Genomic DNA, 15,524 nt, shown 5'->3' on the forward strand with positions numbered 1-15,524 from the left:
AAGATGACAAGTACCCAGGTTAGACCCCTCTGTGGCCAAATGCCACCTGGAGGATAAAGGTGAGGTCTCGTGGCTTGAAGTTGTCTGTGGTTTTGACTCGCTTGTTATTGCCTAGCTTGGCAGGTTAACCTGGAGAGTGACTCCAGGCCAACAGCAAACAGAATACCTGGAGGCAAGGCTTGTGTTAGTTGTGCAAGGTTTGCAAAATTGAGCTCTAGATCCTGATACAGGTTTTGGGTGTGCCAAAGTGAAATCGGACTGAGGAGTATGACTTTAGACCCCTTCCCTGTCCAGGTATTGCCTGCATTCTGCTTTTGCCCTGACTTCCCTTGTCTTCATACATAGTAATTTGTGTGTCTTTAAACAGTGTGTGCATGCACTTCCTCCTTCTGAGCACTTCAGGTAAAGCTAGTGGAAGTAACCTTGTAGGATGTTACAGCACCAACAATGCAAGTTGCAGGGATTCATCCTTGCAGACAAAGCAGCAGCAGCAAGGGATTCAGAAACAGAGTTCAGGAAATAGCTTGAAAAGGAAAAAGATGAGGCAGAGATGGTGGAAACATTTGCTAATTTGCAAAGTGGAGTGTGGAAAGGGAAGAAAAGTAGGGCAGTGATTGCTGTTCTCTCTATTAAAAAGAAAAAAACAAGTATAATCCTCTCTGGAATGTTTCATTCCGAGAGAAACACTGTCCTTTGTTTTTTTTTTAAAAGTGAGCTTTGGCCCACATGCAGTGTGCGAATGACAAGGTGAGCAGATGGCTTTGGTGTGTGCTATCAGAAATGGTGACACTGATGTCCCTCTGTGCTGCAGCCAGGAGTCCACTTTGGTAACTCATTATTCTGAGTCTCTTTGTGTGCATATTTGCATTTTCTAGTAAAGGATATGTGGCCCTTTCCAGACAGCTGTACTATTTCCTGTCAGCCTTATTTAAGAGTAGGACAGCAGTGGAACAAGTAATTGTGCTAGAGATTTTCCAAGCTCTTCTAGCAAAGATACTGATTTTTCCTTTGAGGACGTGTCTCTGAGTCTGTGTGTGAGGAGCCTCAAGTCTGTATTTGGAATCTGATACAAGGACATTTGGAAGCTGAGCTGGATGGGGACACTTGAATGCTTTTATTGTATCAACCAGCACTTGGAAAATGGGCTTGCAGCTTTTTTGTGGTTGGCTTACTTGCTGCCACAGATGTTGCTTTTCTGCCTTTCTCCAGGCATATTCAGTAAGATCTCTGTGGTGATATCTGAAGACACAACTGCTAAGAGAAGTGACTGGTTTTCAATGATTATTTGGCAGTCAGATCTGTATAAATATACACATAATCCCATTTTTTAGCCTATCTTTTAAGCTGTATACATTGAGAAATGGACATAACGCTTTGAATGCTGAAATCTTTGTATAGTTCTCTGATTCTTCACTGCATCTCTCCATACTGAGAGCAGCAGTTCAGATGTGGGGACTGTCCATAAAAGTAAGAGTTTTGGTTTATAAATTCCAGTCCCATTAATCTGAGGTACTGCATTAGCCTTTTGTTTGCCTTCCCAAGTCTCATTTGTTGGCAAAAATGAGAATGCCTTGTGGTTTTGATCCTGATTTCTTATGTATTTTAATATTTGTACTAGGTTCTTTCGATTCCTCACTGAACCTGCACTTCATTTTTCCTTTTCACAGGGAAAATTCTTACAGCCTAGTTTAGAAATGTCTTTGAAGAATCTGGAGATTGTTAAAAGCAGATGTCACAACTGTCTTGAGCATAGGGAGAAGGAGGAAACGGAGCTTTCCTGAGAAGTCTGACAGCTTGCCGCAAAGAAATTGGTACAAAAGCTGTAGAGATGCACCATCTTGTGAGAAATAATAGAAGTCAGATGCGCAAGATCTTTGCTTCTTTTAGAAACCTTATCAGCTCTATTTCTAGTAGCAACCTGGCCTACTCCCTCAGAAGAGGGAATGTTACCTGCTTCTTCCACCTCTCTTACATAGTGAAGAAATTAGTTCAATTCATAGAGATGAGGGACATTTGGCCTCTCACCTTTTCATGCTGAAGTTGGCCACACATTTCAGTCACTGCAAATCTGGCTGTGTGGAAAAGGGTGGTTCATTCTAGAATAAAGCAAATTCACCAGAAGAGGTATTTATATAATCAGAAAAACCTCTACCTCATTTAAAGCTGGCCAAGCATTCTCCCCACCCCCACCATCCATCTCTTTTTCCAGGTTTGGCATACGTGTCTTTCCAGGTCAAGAATTACGTGAGGCACCTGGAATTATGTGCTTGGCCTCCTTTATTATACTTCTAGTATCTCATTAGATGAGGAATCTGTCAAAGGGCAAGAACGTGTTGAGCAGCCAGCAGTTTTCAGAAACAGCAGGTGACTAAAAATACTTCATTTTCTTTTCTACTCAAGCCATGACAAATGTCAGCCTGGAGTGGGTTGCTGAAGAAGTAGGAAACAATAAAAGGACAAGTTAGATGAGAGGAAGTCCTCTGACCTTTAGAAAGAAACAGCTTTGGTGTTCTTTGTTTGCTTCCAGAAGCATCCTGCTTTTTTGTCAAGTTTCAAGTAAAACACTGAATATAGGTACAGTGTCACTTGAAGAAATACAAATAAGGAATACTTGCAGAGTAATTTAAAGAGATTATTGTGAAGTAATTGAACATTGAGATCTGCTAGATTGAGATCTACTAGAAAATACTTGTTAGCAGGTCAGTCAGCAAAAAGTTGGTCTACATACTTCCATTTGAAGCGCTTCTCATTTTACATTTTTATGCTGTTTTGCTTAGACACTACATATAACAGTGCATGCCTTTAATCTTTAACAGAAACCTTCCTTCCCCATTAAAACCCCCATCAAGTCCCTAAAAGTTACATTTGAAAATCATTCTAGCTTCTAGGTGACTTATAAACTTTATACAGTTAGCTCTTCTGGGAGGAATCCTTTACCTCATTTGAGTGTGTCAAGTTGGATTGCCTGATACTTGTGCTTAGTTTTCACCAGTTTATCAGCAGTTCAGAATGGTATCTGTCTGATGACTGTATTTGTACATTGAGAGAACAAACAAATCACAAGCAAATGCCGCGTGTGATGTGAAATTTGCAGGCGCGTGCTACGCTGTCAATTTTTGCTTGTATTACACTAGAAACTTCTAATGTCCAAGGAGGAGTCCCATTTCAAATAGTGTGCTTTACTACTTGGTACCTGCTGGACAGAAATCAATGGACTTTTATTCATGCTGATTTCTTTCTGCTAAGCATAAGTTTGTAGTTGTTAAAGGTCCCTTCCTCATTCTGAAAACAACCATGGGAGTTCACTCGTATAAAGATGAGCAAGGAGGATGCATAAGAAACACAGGATTTTGCCGAGAAAGGAACAAAATAAAAATGCAGTCCAGAGCTTTAATGTCAGCATCCAGTCCATTAACTCGATCCAAGTTAGTTTGCCTCTGGCTCTTTTTGCCCCTTCCTCTCTACTCTTACTACATTTTATGCTTTTACAAGAGGGATGGATTTTACTGCATGAGAGTCAATGTCCACCATGTATTCATGCAGCACCACTGTGATACATGTCATTCATATTGTTCATGGTTGTGGCCATGCAACATGAATTAGCACAAAATCATCCTCTGGAATGCTGCAGTTGACAGCTATTTTTATTATATTCTGTATTATAATCTGCAGCCTAAATTGGCCATCAACCTTCTTCCTGTTCTTAAAGGCAGATTGATCGTGGTTATTTTACAGGGTTAAAAAGTTATTGAGTCTTCCTGTAAAATTGCAGTGTAGAATTTGTTGTGAACAAAATAAAGCTGACTACATTACTATAGCAGAATAACTTGCAGCCAGAATTGGATTACATCCTTAAAATCTATTTTTAACAAAGTTTTCAGAAATAGGCTGCCGTAGCTTGATTTTTATCCTACATGTTTTTGAACTGTAGGGAAAACCTGACATTAGCATGTTAATGTAGTTTGTATCGTATGGATATGTATTACAAACGTGTTTTCATGAAAACCCACTTGACATTACTGTGTTGAACCACTCAATACAGCTGGATTATTTTCAGATTCTCTAAATTCCTGATGGCAAGGTAATTCAAACAAACAATTGTCACAGACTTTCTTGGAAGCCCATGCAGGATTAATCTAAACAGGAGGTACAATAGAAAGCTCCACTTTATTATAGGACCAGAGTTTATCCATTGACTTCAGCACCCTTCAGAGTGTAAAGCACGAGTTCTTTTCTTGTCTAAACTATTTTGAATGAGGTCTCTTTACATGCTAGTTTGGCAAGCTTCTAAGGCATTTGTGCAAAGTGATGATCCAAGAGCAACCTGATTCAATACTGAGAAATTCATAAATAACATCCAGCAGTAATTAAAGTGAAAAACTACAGCTAAGAAATCAATCTCCTACAGTATCAGTTGAACTGCTATACCTTGCAGTGTTAGAAGTGGAGCAGTGTTAGAAGTCGTACCTTCAACTCAGAAGGCATCATTGTGAATTTTAAACACACCAAGGATTCATTCTGGTTTCTTTACATAGATTTCATTGGAATAATGATGACTGAAAAACCATGAATATATGATAGCTGTAGGTAGAGAAAGGGTAAGAGTGGAAGAAAAACACAGCACCAGAAATTACCATCTGGAAACATACTAAACATTTAGTCAGTATATTTGTATTAAAATGAAGAGTTAATTTTGAAGACCAGAAAGTTTGAAGATAACTTAGTGCACTCTATAAGGCCATTCTCAGGAGTCAAGTGTATAATCATCTAAGACAGGGATATTTAGAACTTCAGATTGAAAAACTGGAAGAGCCAGCTGATGTTTTTACCATCTTAATAAGAGTGCATTCTCATGACTCCAGTAAGTACATGCTAAACTCACAAAAAACCCCTATACATTTTCTGGATTTTTTCTTAGATTAGGGTTAACTTGAAGGAAACAGAACCTAATTTTTCAGTTTTTATGTGTGTGAATCTCAACAAAGGAGTAGAATTTAGGTAGCTGGTAGTATAGCAAATAATAGGGAGGTCTTAAAAATAAAAATAGCATTTGAAGGCTTTTCTACTTGTTTCTCAGGCTCTCTTCTAAACCACCAGCACAGCCTGAATTTACTGGGAGGAATACCTGGTCCTACATAGGGTAAAACCTCAATCTGTTAGGGTACAGCTATAGCCATTGTGCTGTAGCACATAATCCTTGCCTTTCTGGTCTTCAAACAAGAGGTGAGAGTAGTTGTGGATCCTAGTTCATGCTTCAGGTAGAAAAAGTAGCTGGCCCAAAACAACTTGAGACTAAACATGCAAGATCTGGAAAGCCACTGTGTCATATTTGGACTTCAAGCTGTGCTTACAGGAATTTCTGTGATTATGCTTTTCATAGCAGCCACATATTGGGAGAATTCAGATTTCATAGCTTGGCAAGCCAGAATAATTCAACTGTTGTAGATGATTGGATAAAGAAGCCAGGAGTAAATTATGAAATTTAGTTCTATAACTGGAATTGGGTAAAAATGCTCCAGTTTAGATGTGCTTGTGGTTTGGACCAACATCTTGCAGTCAGTTTTTGTCTTTTTGTGGCTCTAGTTTTAGGTACTGAACTGTAAACATCACAATGTCTTCTTACTTAGGAAGTTTGCTCTATGCCTCAGTACTAGATACAGGATCTTTAGCAGGACTTCAGGTGAGGAACAGTTAAACAAAAGCTTGTATGAATAAGGCACTAGTAAATGTTTGCAGCAAACAACAATTGCAGTCTATATTCTTTAAGAATAAAACTGTTCTGTTTAGGAAATTGCCTTTAATATGACAGAGTTACCAATACCAGTTAGAAGGGCCTAGAGAAAGTGCATCTTTTGGGTTATGCCTGTGAGGTCTGTGAGAACCCCCTGAATTTAACCCCCTGTTAAATTAGGAAATAGCCTGTGCAGTGGTGATACTCAGGAGATTGGAAGCAAAACAAAACTAGTTTAGATTCTGATCCCTGCTAAACTAGTGTGAAATCACTGTAATGGATTTGCTTCCATTTATTACAGTGGCAGAAGGATCTGAAGCCAAAATTGAGGCGGTTTTAGCAAATCTAGTTAAACAGCAACAGTGCTGCCCAGGCCAAAGAATTGGCAATAATCCCCTTATATGGTTTCAAAAAATAATCTGGTATTTTAAATTTCCTATTAGCTGAAGTTCACGGATGCACTTTGTCTTTTGGCTAATGTAATAGGTCAAGGCCTTATGTACTACTTTGGAGCTGACGCCATTCTAAACAGTTATTACAGTATTGATCCATTCTTTATACCAAATGAAATTTAAGTCTGCCATTCCATTTTTAGGATGGCTGGCCAGTATTTTGCATTGAAAGTTGTTCAAAACCACCCAAATTCTTCCATTCATAAAACCAAAACATACTGCCACTTTTAAAAAATACTTTTATGTATCTGCTCTTTGAGGGGGGGGTCATTGAAGCACCAAGAATCTGTTTATCTAGCCAATAAGAAAATATTTGCAAACTAACAGATCTTGTTAGTAGTCATGCTCTGCATTTTCCTAGGATCTGTGCAGTAAAGCCATTTTAACAATCATTTGTTATACTAAAGCAGTCAATGGTCAGTCTGATTTCATCAATAAATCCTGCTTTGTAAACAGCTTAGCTTTATCGTCTGACAAATTTGTGTTCCACTCAGATCCTCCTTTTTTTTATACAAGATGTCATTTAAAAAACTTAACACATTTGCAGTATCCATAATGCAGGAGGGGGGAAAATCCCCTACATTGGTTGATTACTGTGTATTATTGCCATTAGGTGCTACAATTAACAACTCCAGGCAGTGGGGTTTTTTTGTTCGCATGAATTGTTTTGTGGTTTATGTAAGGTCATGGTATTAAGGTTATCTCAAGCTTTAAGATCATCTATCCATAGGGACCTCAGAAACTGTACAACTATCTTAATCAGCTTTTAAAAATGTGGTGGGCTTTTTGTTTGTTCATTTTGTGGGTTTTTGACTCACGAAACTAAAGTTATTGGTGGTACAACTCAGCTGAAATTTTCATCAGTAATTAATCTGGACTAATATTAATTTCTTAAACAAAACAAAAAATCCACAACAAGTAAGTTAAGTTCTGGGAATCTCTCCCATACACGCTGTACATACTCTAAATTATATACAGAAGGAAGAAAATCCAGAAATTTCTCCTCACAAAGATCTTTCCTCATAGCAACACAGGAAACCTTTTTCTTTTAAAACACTTGTTTCTTATCAGTGTGTCAGATAATATGCTTTTCTATGTGTCTGTGAAACTAATACATGCCATGTGTTTATCTGAATATCAGAAAATGTTATTGACGATTGGAGTTGTGCAAAATATTTTCTGTAAAAGTTGACAATCTTAAAAGTTTTCTTTGATTTATCATTATTTTCAGTAAGATGATGTAAATCTTTGCAATTCCAAAATAAACAAAAATCTTTGTCAAAAGTGTGCCTTTTGGGGTCATAATTAGTCTTGTGGGGTATCTCTAGCTGACAATTTGAAGTTGTGCAGATGTTAATTTATTAGAATTCCCTAAGTTGTGCTCACTGTGAAATAAATTCGAATTTTTTTACCTTATAAGTGTAAGCTATGTTTTGAATGTCAAGGTGGGGTTTTAATTTCTTCATAAGATTAAACTAATACATTGGAATGTGGTTGGGTTTTTTTTTCTCTTTTTGCCCTCTGCTTTTGAAGTGTGCCTTCAGGAGATGAGAAGAAAAGTCATCATTTTGGAAAAGGTTCTGTGAATATTTAACAAAACACAGAATGCAGTTTGCTTTCATGGCTGTGTTTCTTCAATGGAAGCAGAGGCATAGTAGTGAAACATTTTTATTATGAAACTATGCTATTACATCTCTGATTGGAGAAAAATTTGTTGTCAAACATTTGTGTGTATTTCTTCAAAGAGCAAATTCATACTTTCATAGAACAGTTGCTTCTTGGTGCAACTTGGTTGTGATTGTAGAGGCACACTTTTGACACCAACTAAAACTAAACTAAAACTGTGGTCTAAATGAAGGCATCACTTTCTGTCCATGCAGGTGTATTTACCTATATGGATGCCATTTTAACAAAAAAATGTCACTTCACAATTTTTATTTCTTTTTAAAGTAGAAATGAGGAAAGCAAATTCTTCAGGTGTAAAAATCAACAACATTACTGTATGATCATTTTACTACAATTATTGCATGATTTTGCACCCTTGGCCTTTCTAAAAAGCAGTATTTGATTTTGAGCTGTACATTGGTTTAGTAATGAGTCATCATGTATCTGCTGACTCACACATGATAAATCTTTAATGTGTGGAAGAAATTTTCTTCAGATTACAAAAACATGAAAAAAATCAGTTCTAGGTTTTAGCTATTAACCCAGAGATTTTCACTGTTAGGTGAAACGCATGTAATTGGAAATAACTGTTCTGTTGAAAGGAATCCACAGTACTTTGATAAAAAATCTGAGAGGCTTTAGGGAATATGACAAACTTCATGAGGCCAACTCCAACCCCTCAAAAATTTCTCATACTGTTAGGAGATGAAAGAATTACCAGTCCTGTAACTCCAATGTATTTTAAGGCTAGTTAGAAGACATGGAACAGTGATACTCAAAGTAAATGCTCAAAACCAGTAAGTATTTTTATGACAGGGTAGTTATTTGAAGGGAATTATTTATATGGGTGAAACTTTGCTAACTCCTTTACATTTTCTATTACAGTACACCTACCATCTATCTGTAAGTCAATAATAACTGATCTTAGAATGCCACTTCATAGCTCGAATCTTCATTTTGCCCCAAGGTTTGCTCTAGCCAGGTTGGCAATTGGGGAAAATCCTAAAACAGAAACATTGACACATGCTGATAAATTCAAATGTGGAACATTAAAATTTACATGGAAGCGGAAATGACATTCAGTGTCAGAAGTAACAAATTTGAAAGTCTTAAATAATCCATATAGAGAATATAGGTTAGACAGATTTAATATAAGTGTGCTTTTTCCTAAAAACACCCCCCCAAACCAAACTTCTTTTTTTTTTTTTTTGCTTTTTCTTTAAGTCTTTTGTCTGTAAATATGAAAGAAGGCTACACCCCAACATAATTCTTCATTGCCATACTAAACGGTAAAATAGTCTTTCTAATTCACATTGCTCATGGAAGTCTTATTTGAAGTTCCTTTATTGAGTTTGTGGTTAAAGCAGTTTGGGATTTTTGTCGGTTGTAAACTTTTGGCATAATGTGAATACCAGTCCCTTTCAAAAACAGCCTTGAGTTGCTTAATGATGCTTGTGCTGTTCCCCGCGTCTGCTTGGTTGATAACAAGGCCAGCTCCGGCATTCTGCGTAAAAGCATTTCCTACCCAATCAAAATTACCTGCAAGCAAAGGCAGGAATAAACAGTGAGTTTCTGACATTAAAAAAAGAACCAAATAAAAATCCAATCTCCCTAAAGGCAATCCAGAATGAAACACTACCATTTTCCCCAGTGCAGAGATGGAAAAAAAGCTCCGATACATACCACGCGTAGTGAAGATTGTTTCTGGAAGTTTTAACAGCTCTAAATCTTCAGAAGTGAAAACAGGTTCTTCTATTTATTCAAAACTAATTTGCTCTTCTTTTTACATCTATTACATTATTCCTCCATTTACTTTCCTCACTGGCCTTTTCAGTGCTAAAAATGAATTTTTTTTTTCCTGTCTAAACAATTCAGAGTTCCAAGCCAGTAGATATTTTACAACTTACCTGTTGACAGATACTATTTGAGGAAAGAAAAATTGATTTTACTGGTTTATGCTAGTTATTACAATCTTTGTGGAAATCTAAGGTAACAGATAAGCACTTTGAATCCTGGGGATAGCAGGGCAGAAAGGTTAATTGGACTAATGGAGAACAGGTAAATCAAGTGCTTCAGCTACTTTTTTGTATTTCAGTAAAACGTAAGTATTTTAAATTATACACTTAAAACACATGCAGTATTTTGGACAAACAAGGCTCTTACTTCAGCAGGAAACATTAAGAATTTTAAAGTTATCAGGGATGGTAAATTGAAACCTCATCACAAGGGACAATTTTTGCTATGCTTTCAAGTAAAAAAAAACCAAAAAACCTTTTGTGAGGTGCCGCACAGCAATTTTACTTAAATACACTTTTAACCCAAAATACCAGTTAGATACATATCTAATGTTAGGAGAGTGTCTGAAATAGCATTATAGTAAATGGAGTAAGGCTTTGGATGATGAGGATGAAGAGCATCTGTACAGTATTTGTCAAGATTGACCATAGCTTTAGTAATTACATGGGAAAAGGAGAACACTCCACCTTCATTGGATTGCAGAACAAGAGGATATGCTAATAATTATACCTGCTTCATAAATTGTGTTATATTTGTGTTTTCAGTCTGTTTTAATATACTGAAAGCAGAATGTTGGTCTTGAGAAACTGATGCAGAGGGAAAAAACGGTTTTAAATGAGCAAAGTCTCAAAATTCAGTCACCAGCCAGGTTCCCAAAGAAATTAACTATTATCTTCACTTAAGGAACATATCAGCTGTATATTGCTCATCTACAAAAGGTTGTTATTTCAGGCTTTTGGATACAAGCTAGAATTTCTTGAGATGTGGTTACTTACCAATATAGGCAGCTCCATCAGTCACCATGTATTTGTTACGATTCAATTTGGGAAGGGAAGTGTTCTTCTGTTCTTTAAGGAAGCAAGCACTCTCTTCCTCAAGGTCAAAGAATTTCTGCCATAAAATAGAAGGAAGCACAGGTTAATGAGAATTCCTCCATAAGAGACAGAAAAAATACAGTCTGTTCTCTAATCTTTATTGAAAATTAGTTGGAATTACAGAAGAGCCTTGAGTGTTTATTGCCAAGCATTAACTTTAATAAAATGCTGCACATTGTATTTCTAATTCAATTCTCATAGTTTGTGATACTCCTGCCTTGGCATTCTGAACTATACAAAGTATATGGCTACTGCATGCTAAAAACAATACAGTGCCAGGTAGTAAAGGCTACAAAATGAAAAAAAACCCCAACATCTTTCTGTTCTCCATGGTAAGAGCCAGGAACTTTTCTTTAATTCGTATCCTCATTTTTCAAGGGACACTGGGGTTTGAAGTCTGCTTCAGGATTGGGATCAGCAGACACAACAACAGCTGAATTAATACCTCTGCAATCACACATTGCATAGTTTCCAACAGGAAACTTACCATTTCAGAAATTTAGAAGCTTCTCAGGATTGAATTTGGTATAAAAGATCAAATTTTCTAGGCAACAGGAAGAAAATGTTTTACCCTGGAGAGTGAAGTATGAGGAAGATTTATTTATTTGTTTATTTATTTATAATTTTAGAGCGATATGCCCTCCTCATCTGATCAGTAACAGACAAAAATGAGCAAGAATACACCTGCACAACTCAAAAATAGATAAATGTAGACAATCAAGAATAACTTAGCTGTAGATAGATGTTCCTTGCCACTCCTTTGTGTTTTCCAGTTGTCTAGAGACAGTTTTGTTCTAGGTCATAACTTCTGCAGGCCCTTTCAAAGCACACACCTTTCTCTGTTCAGCACTGCACCCAACAGAGCAGCTGGCCCCTTCCTGCTGCTCATTTCAGAGTTGGAGCAGGCATTTGTGCACACAAGATTCATTTACAGGGTAAAGTACACAAAACTTAAGGAACACAGGAATTAAGGTCCCAAGAAGCACAATGGTGAGCTCTTCACCTTGAGTCTGCCCTTTCTGATTCAAGCTTTAATTTCATGAGCACATCTGCATAGGACGGAGCTCCCTGCTTCAGCAGCAGTTTGATATGCAGGTTACTGCTTGCCCTTTGGCTGTGTGCTTATAGCATTTAGTTAGTCCTCAAACAAAGCTTTCTAGGTGCAAGTTCTTCCAATTTTTTCAGAGTGCTTGTATTGAATTTGCATTCTCAAAACAGTTTCAGTTGAAATCAGTAATTATTAATGCCTCTGTGAATGGGATTTGGAGATGCTGAAAATGCCAGGTGTAACAGGGTTGCAGTGCCCTAACTCTACACTTGCAGTAAGGCAATACCAAAACTTGCATTAGCCTGGTCAGAAACCAGGAGAAACCAGGAGGAGATTCCCATCCAGCAGAGAAATTACATCTGCATCTCCTTCTCTGGGATGACCATTGGCAAACCAGTGCACCCTGCAGCAGCAGCCAGCCATTGGCACTCACTGCAAATTTTCAAGCCAAACTGGTCTTTCCACAGGAATAAGAAAAAAAAACCCCAAAAAACAATCAAGGCAAGGCATATCACAAGGATCAAAAGCTAAATGAAAAAAAAAGAAGTTACTGAGTATGCTTTGTAAGATCCCCAGAAGAACAGGACAACATGGGGATAGGAGGTCATGTGGTGCAGGTGTGTGTGGCATTTTGGTCAGAACCATACAGAGGTATTGTGACAGCCTAGAAATTTAAGTGTAATTTCAATCAGAATTTGTAACAGGTTTCTCTTAAAATTGCAGTGGTTTCATATATAAACACACACAATACACGTCTGCAAGACAGTATTTTTTGTACTGAGGTTAGTTTATGTTTTCTCACCGCCAAAGCAGAACCAAGAGGGAAAAGGAATGTTTTCAATAGTTAAAAGTTAGTTTTTACTTTTTTAACCTATTCTTTCTCCTCTGTACACACACATAGTTTTGTTTCACTTTGATCCTGGCTATAACAGATGAATACAGAAGAAATGCAGCTTTAAAAAGCAGTTGCTCATCTGACATGCATTTTTAATTAAAAGAGTATTGAGATGGAGCCTATGGCACAGTTTTCAGCCAAAATCAAATTGATACCAGCAAAGTCTGACCCTTGGGCTATTACAAATACCAAGGTTTATTTAAGACAGTGGTTCCATTTCCCAGACTGGGAAATGTGATGCACAGCACAGAGGTAAATGACTTAGTGTTGTATCTTTACAACTCTCTACAGCTGATTTTTTTACTGAAAGTTGGTTTTGTCTTTTCTAATTGCAGAGATTCTAGCTGGACTATTCACCTAGAACAGATGTTGAGGAGTAGTTTTTTTCCTTTTACCATTTAGTTCTCGACAAGATAAATTCTGTACAAAAGATTTTACCTGCTGTAAGTGAATGGCAATGAATATATGTATTAGGTACCCCTTGCAAAAAAAATTTTGAGTATGTAAATAGAATTTTGATGATAAATATGGAAAAATATGGAACTTACTTAAAATTGAAGTGGCTTAAACAGAGTCAGTTATGTATGGGTTTTTTTGACTTAAACCCACACTTTAGGCTGTTTTTTTACTGAGGAAATTTATAATAACAACATACATTATAACAAAAAGTTCTGTTTCTAGATATGCATAATGCACTTATTGTGTGTATAAGAAATAGTACTTCCTTTTTAGAATTGTTGTCAATTTTCAAAAAGCCAGAAGGATTTACGGGATTATTAATTTAGGAAATCAACATAATCCAGCTGATTATTTAGAACTGTTACCTGAAAAACACAAAACAAAAAACCTCACAAATCCTCCCACCAGGATCCCAGGTGGCTGATTTCCAGTGTGCCTCAATTTCATAAAAGTGAAGTGTGTTACACTGGAAGTAGCAGTCACTATACATTCTGTTCTCTAATGCATTTGTATGGTGTTTCTCACTTTCCTGTACTGCCTCTCTAGTGCAGCCCCAGAGTGGTGTTTCTGGGCTTCACAGTTTTCATTTTGTAGTCTGAATTTAATGTAAAATCTTCATTATTTTTTCTTGTACTTTTCACTTGACTGGAGGAAAAGCAGATGCTTACACAGCTTAACAGTAAGGTTATGAGAATGCAGACTAAATCACATTTTTGTGCTGTCAGATTGACTCTTATATCACAGTATAAACATGACCAGTGGCTACAGTTCACTCTGTGGGTTTTGCTGTGAGAGACCACACGTGGTGTTTTGCACGGGCTGTCCACCACACTGACTGTCTTTTGGCACCAATGTATTTTTCTGACTTAATTTTGAGTTCTGTTACGACTAGGAGTAAATAATGTTCAATACTTTACATTTTCTGATATTTAATGGAATTTAAAGACTTTGATAATAACAGAAAAAATTCTCAGTTGTTACATTTTCTTGATTCTTTTTTTTGTGGGGGTGGGGAATATCTTCTATTTTAAAGCAATATGGATTATACTTACAACTTTCAAACTACAGCTTGGAACTTCAGTGCAAATAGCTTTCAGAGATGAAACAAAGTTAAAAGTAAGGGGATCTGTGTCTCTTGAGAAACTGATGAGAAGTCGTACTTTAATACTTCGTAAAACCAATGCTTCTCTTATCTTCCCATCTAAATACGGCCAGTACCTGTGGAGAAAGAAGAAGATAACATTTGCAGAGAACGTTAAAAACTTTAAAACATTTGGGAGAGCCGCAGGCAGAGGGCGCTGCTGGCCAGCCCAGACACGGCCACCCAGGATTTCCCTGATTTCCCTGGGTCAGGGAACTGGGACACCGCCTCTCTCCCTGGCTGGCATCCCTTCTTTAACCCCTCCGCACTGGGACAGCGCAGCCTGGGGGCTGGAATGCCCTCTGTAATCTCTCCTTGGGAAACACAGCTGCTGTGCACGGTGCCTGCGTCCTTCAGGAGCAGCAGATGAGATGGGTCGCTTAAGGAGGATGCTGTGTGATGAGGATTGCAGGAATTCTGCCAGGAATGGGATGGTGGCTTCCATGGTGCTATCCTCACCATTGGCATTTAGCTCTGTATTCCTGACATTTGGTGGGAGCAGGTCAGGGCAAGGAGAATTAAGCAAAGAAAAATGCATGTTTTCTACATTCCAGCAGCATCAAAACACCAGGGCTAATGAAATCCGAGCTCTACCATGCCAGAAAATAACTTAGAAGCACAAACTGGGAACTGGCAAGGCAGAGAAACTGGGGCAGTGCCTCAAACACAAAGGCACAATGAGGAAAAAACGCTGAAGAATTCTCATTGGTGGCTTTCCTGAATGCCCCTAATCCAGTAGAGAGAATAAAGTAAGGAGGAGCACAGGAGATAACATACAACACTGTAGTGGTTCTACATACTAAGATGCTTTCCAACATAAAGGGGAAGTAGGAGAGATACATATAGTGAGACTGAGGTTCCTACAGCACTGCCCATGATTCTTTCCCTGTGATGGAGGCTGTACATAATGAGTTTACTGAAAAAGCTCTCTCATAGACTTAGAGCAGTTTATGCTTGGTATCAGTAATATGGTAATTATTTTTTGAAAAATTTGAACAGAACAGCTCTAAATAGAAAAGAGTACATAACCACATGCTTAGTTTGGCTTAACTGTGTTCAAATAAAATGCATAGATGGAATAGCAGGCTTTGCTAGATTCTAAATTCACTGTGAGCATTATCAAGAGTAGGAGGGACCAGTGGATACTTGCCTCCTGAGCAGGATGGTTTTGATGGACTCTGGCTCTAGTGTTGGGTCCATAAATGCTTTTTAATGGTCCATACAAACTTGTCTGTTCAAAAA

At 37.6% G+C, this 15,524-nt stretch overlaps 1 protein-coding gene across 4 annotated transcripts in view; it reads right to left on the minus strand.

The window, feature by feature from the left end:
* Positions 1–1,405: 1,405 nt before the first annotated feature.
* PLD5 (phospholipase D family member 5) overlaps positions 1,406–15,524 on the minus strand; it is a 173,145-nt gene continuing 159,026 nt past the window's right edge. For all 4 annotated transcript variants that reach the window (XM_054279799.1, XM_054279800.1, XM_054279801.1 and 1 more), the window contains 3 exons: positions 14,194–14,359; positions 10,641–10,755; positions 1,406–9,387 (listed from right to left, as the gene is read on the minus strand). In XM_054279799.1, the coding sequence (XP_054135774.1) occupies positions 9,152–9,387; positions 10,641–10,755; positions 14,194–14,359 (517 nt within the window). In that variant the 3' untranslated portion in view covers positions 1,406–9,151. The remainder of the gene's footprint in view (positions 9,388–10,640; positions 10,756–14,193; positions 14,360–15,524) is intronic.

The sequence above is a fragment of the Melozone crissalis genome, unplaced genomic scaffold (genome assembly GCF_028551555.1).
Source record: "Melozone crissalis strain CALT ecotype California unplaced genomic scaffold, PUWL_Pcris_2 ptg000027l_1, whole genome shotgun sequence".
Classification (NCBI taxonomy): domain Eukaryota; kingdom Metazoa; phylum Chordata; class Aves; order Passeriformes; family Passerellidae; genus Melozone; species Melozone crissalis.